This window comes from Sinocyclocheilus rhinocerous, unplaced genomic scaffold, assembly GCF_001515625.1.
Source record: "Sinocyclocheilus rhinocerous isolate Xijiao unplaced genomic scaffold, SAMN03320098_v1.1 C36508960, whole genome shotgun sequence".
In the NCBI taxonomy this organism is placed as follows: Eukaryota; Metazoa; Chordata; class Actinopteri; order Cypriniformes; family Cyprinidae; genus Sinocyclocheilus; species Sinocyclocheilus rhinocerous.
Genome location: NW_015782288.1, coordinates 1 through 1223, shown reverse-complemented (window position 1 = coordinate 1223; position 1223 = coordinate 1). Strand labels below are relative to the sequence as shown.

Sequence of the window (1223 nt, the reverse complement as noted above, 5' to 3'; positions counted from 1 at the left end):
TTGCACTTATCATAATCATTCCCTTGAATGTACATATCTTGTCAAGGCCCAAAACCTCCATACATCAGAATGACCGTAGTCTATAAAGAGTAACTTATGCATTACAATGAACACAATATCAAAGATATGTCATGTCAATCGTATTTTAATTGTTTACTGAGATCGTTTGAAACTGTAAAGCAATATCCACACAATGTAAAGCACACAATTTAATCTCCTGATTCATCTTCACAATGCACATGTAGAGTCTCAGAGTTGTTCGTAGCCTTGGCCACGGCGTTCTCGGACAAGCACATACGTCAGAATGGCAATGAGGCAAACTGCCGCAGCTACAGCACCCAGAATAATGGGGATCATGCGCTTGTTGTAATCCTCCCAGCACTCCACCTCTGAAATCAAGACATGAGAAATCATGTTATTCCGGGGTAACAGAATATATATGTGTTTACATTTATATGCATAGTGAAAAATAGCATCTCTGCGGTCTACAGTGTGAGATGTATGTACCTTTTCCAAACGCTCCATTAGCCAGATCAAAGGCTTGAATCTGCAGTGGCACCAGTTTGACTCGGAAGTAGCTTGCCAGTATCAGAGTCATCTGAGACTTGCATTGGAAGCTTAGGCCATTTTTTGCTTTGAATAGCTTGTCGTGATTTATAACTCCAACGTAGGTTTTATCTGTGGATTAAGTTTGAAAAATATACTTTTTTTAGGTGAAGTTTTGTGTCAAAATGCATTCTCTTAACCCAATTTATTGTTCATTAACTAATATAAGTATGACATTCATAGGTTAATCTCCCCCAAAAGTGTAAACAGTGAGCCTCCCAGTCATCATTTAGACATCAACTAAAAAAAGTAAAATTTTTATGCGTTTTGGCTGTTTATTGAAATGACAGGAGCGTTTTGAGGACCTGAGAATGCAACCCTTTTGAAAACTATGGAAGGCAGATGGTGCCAAAACTCTATAAATGGAAAGCATGAAATTTGACCGTCAACACACACGGGTTGTCAGCGTCAACGCGTCAATTCTGAGCGTGTTTCTTTTGTATGTGTCACATATTAATATTTACTTTATTTCATTGCAGAATTGCTTTACTGACATCTACTGTGCTAGAGTAAATTAATTAATGTTACAATATAAATTAAGACTTTTCTACCTGTGAAAGAACGTTGAACTAAACAACTAAGGCTACGTCCACACGAAGCCAGAGCTTTCCCTATCC

General features: G+C 37.9%; 1 protein-coding gene across 1 annotated transcript; it reads right to left on the bottom strand.

Moving 5' to 3' along the window:
- Positions 1-138: 138 nt before the first annotated feature.
- LOC107736124 (lysosome-associated membrane glycoprotein 1-like) lies at positions 139-678 on the bottom strand (the record flags this gene model as incomplete). The annotated part of the gene is made up of 2 exons (XM_016547619.1): positions 139-389; positions 508-678. Coding segments are annotated over 2 exons (311 nt in total), but the record flags the coding sequence as incomplete, so codon positions are not given.
- Positions 679-1223: the final 545 nt, after the last annotated feature.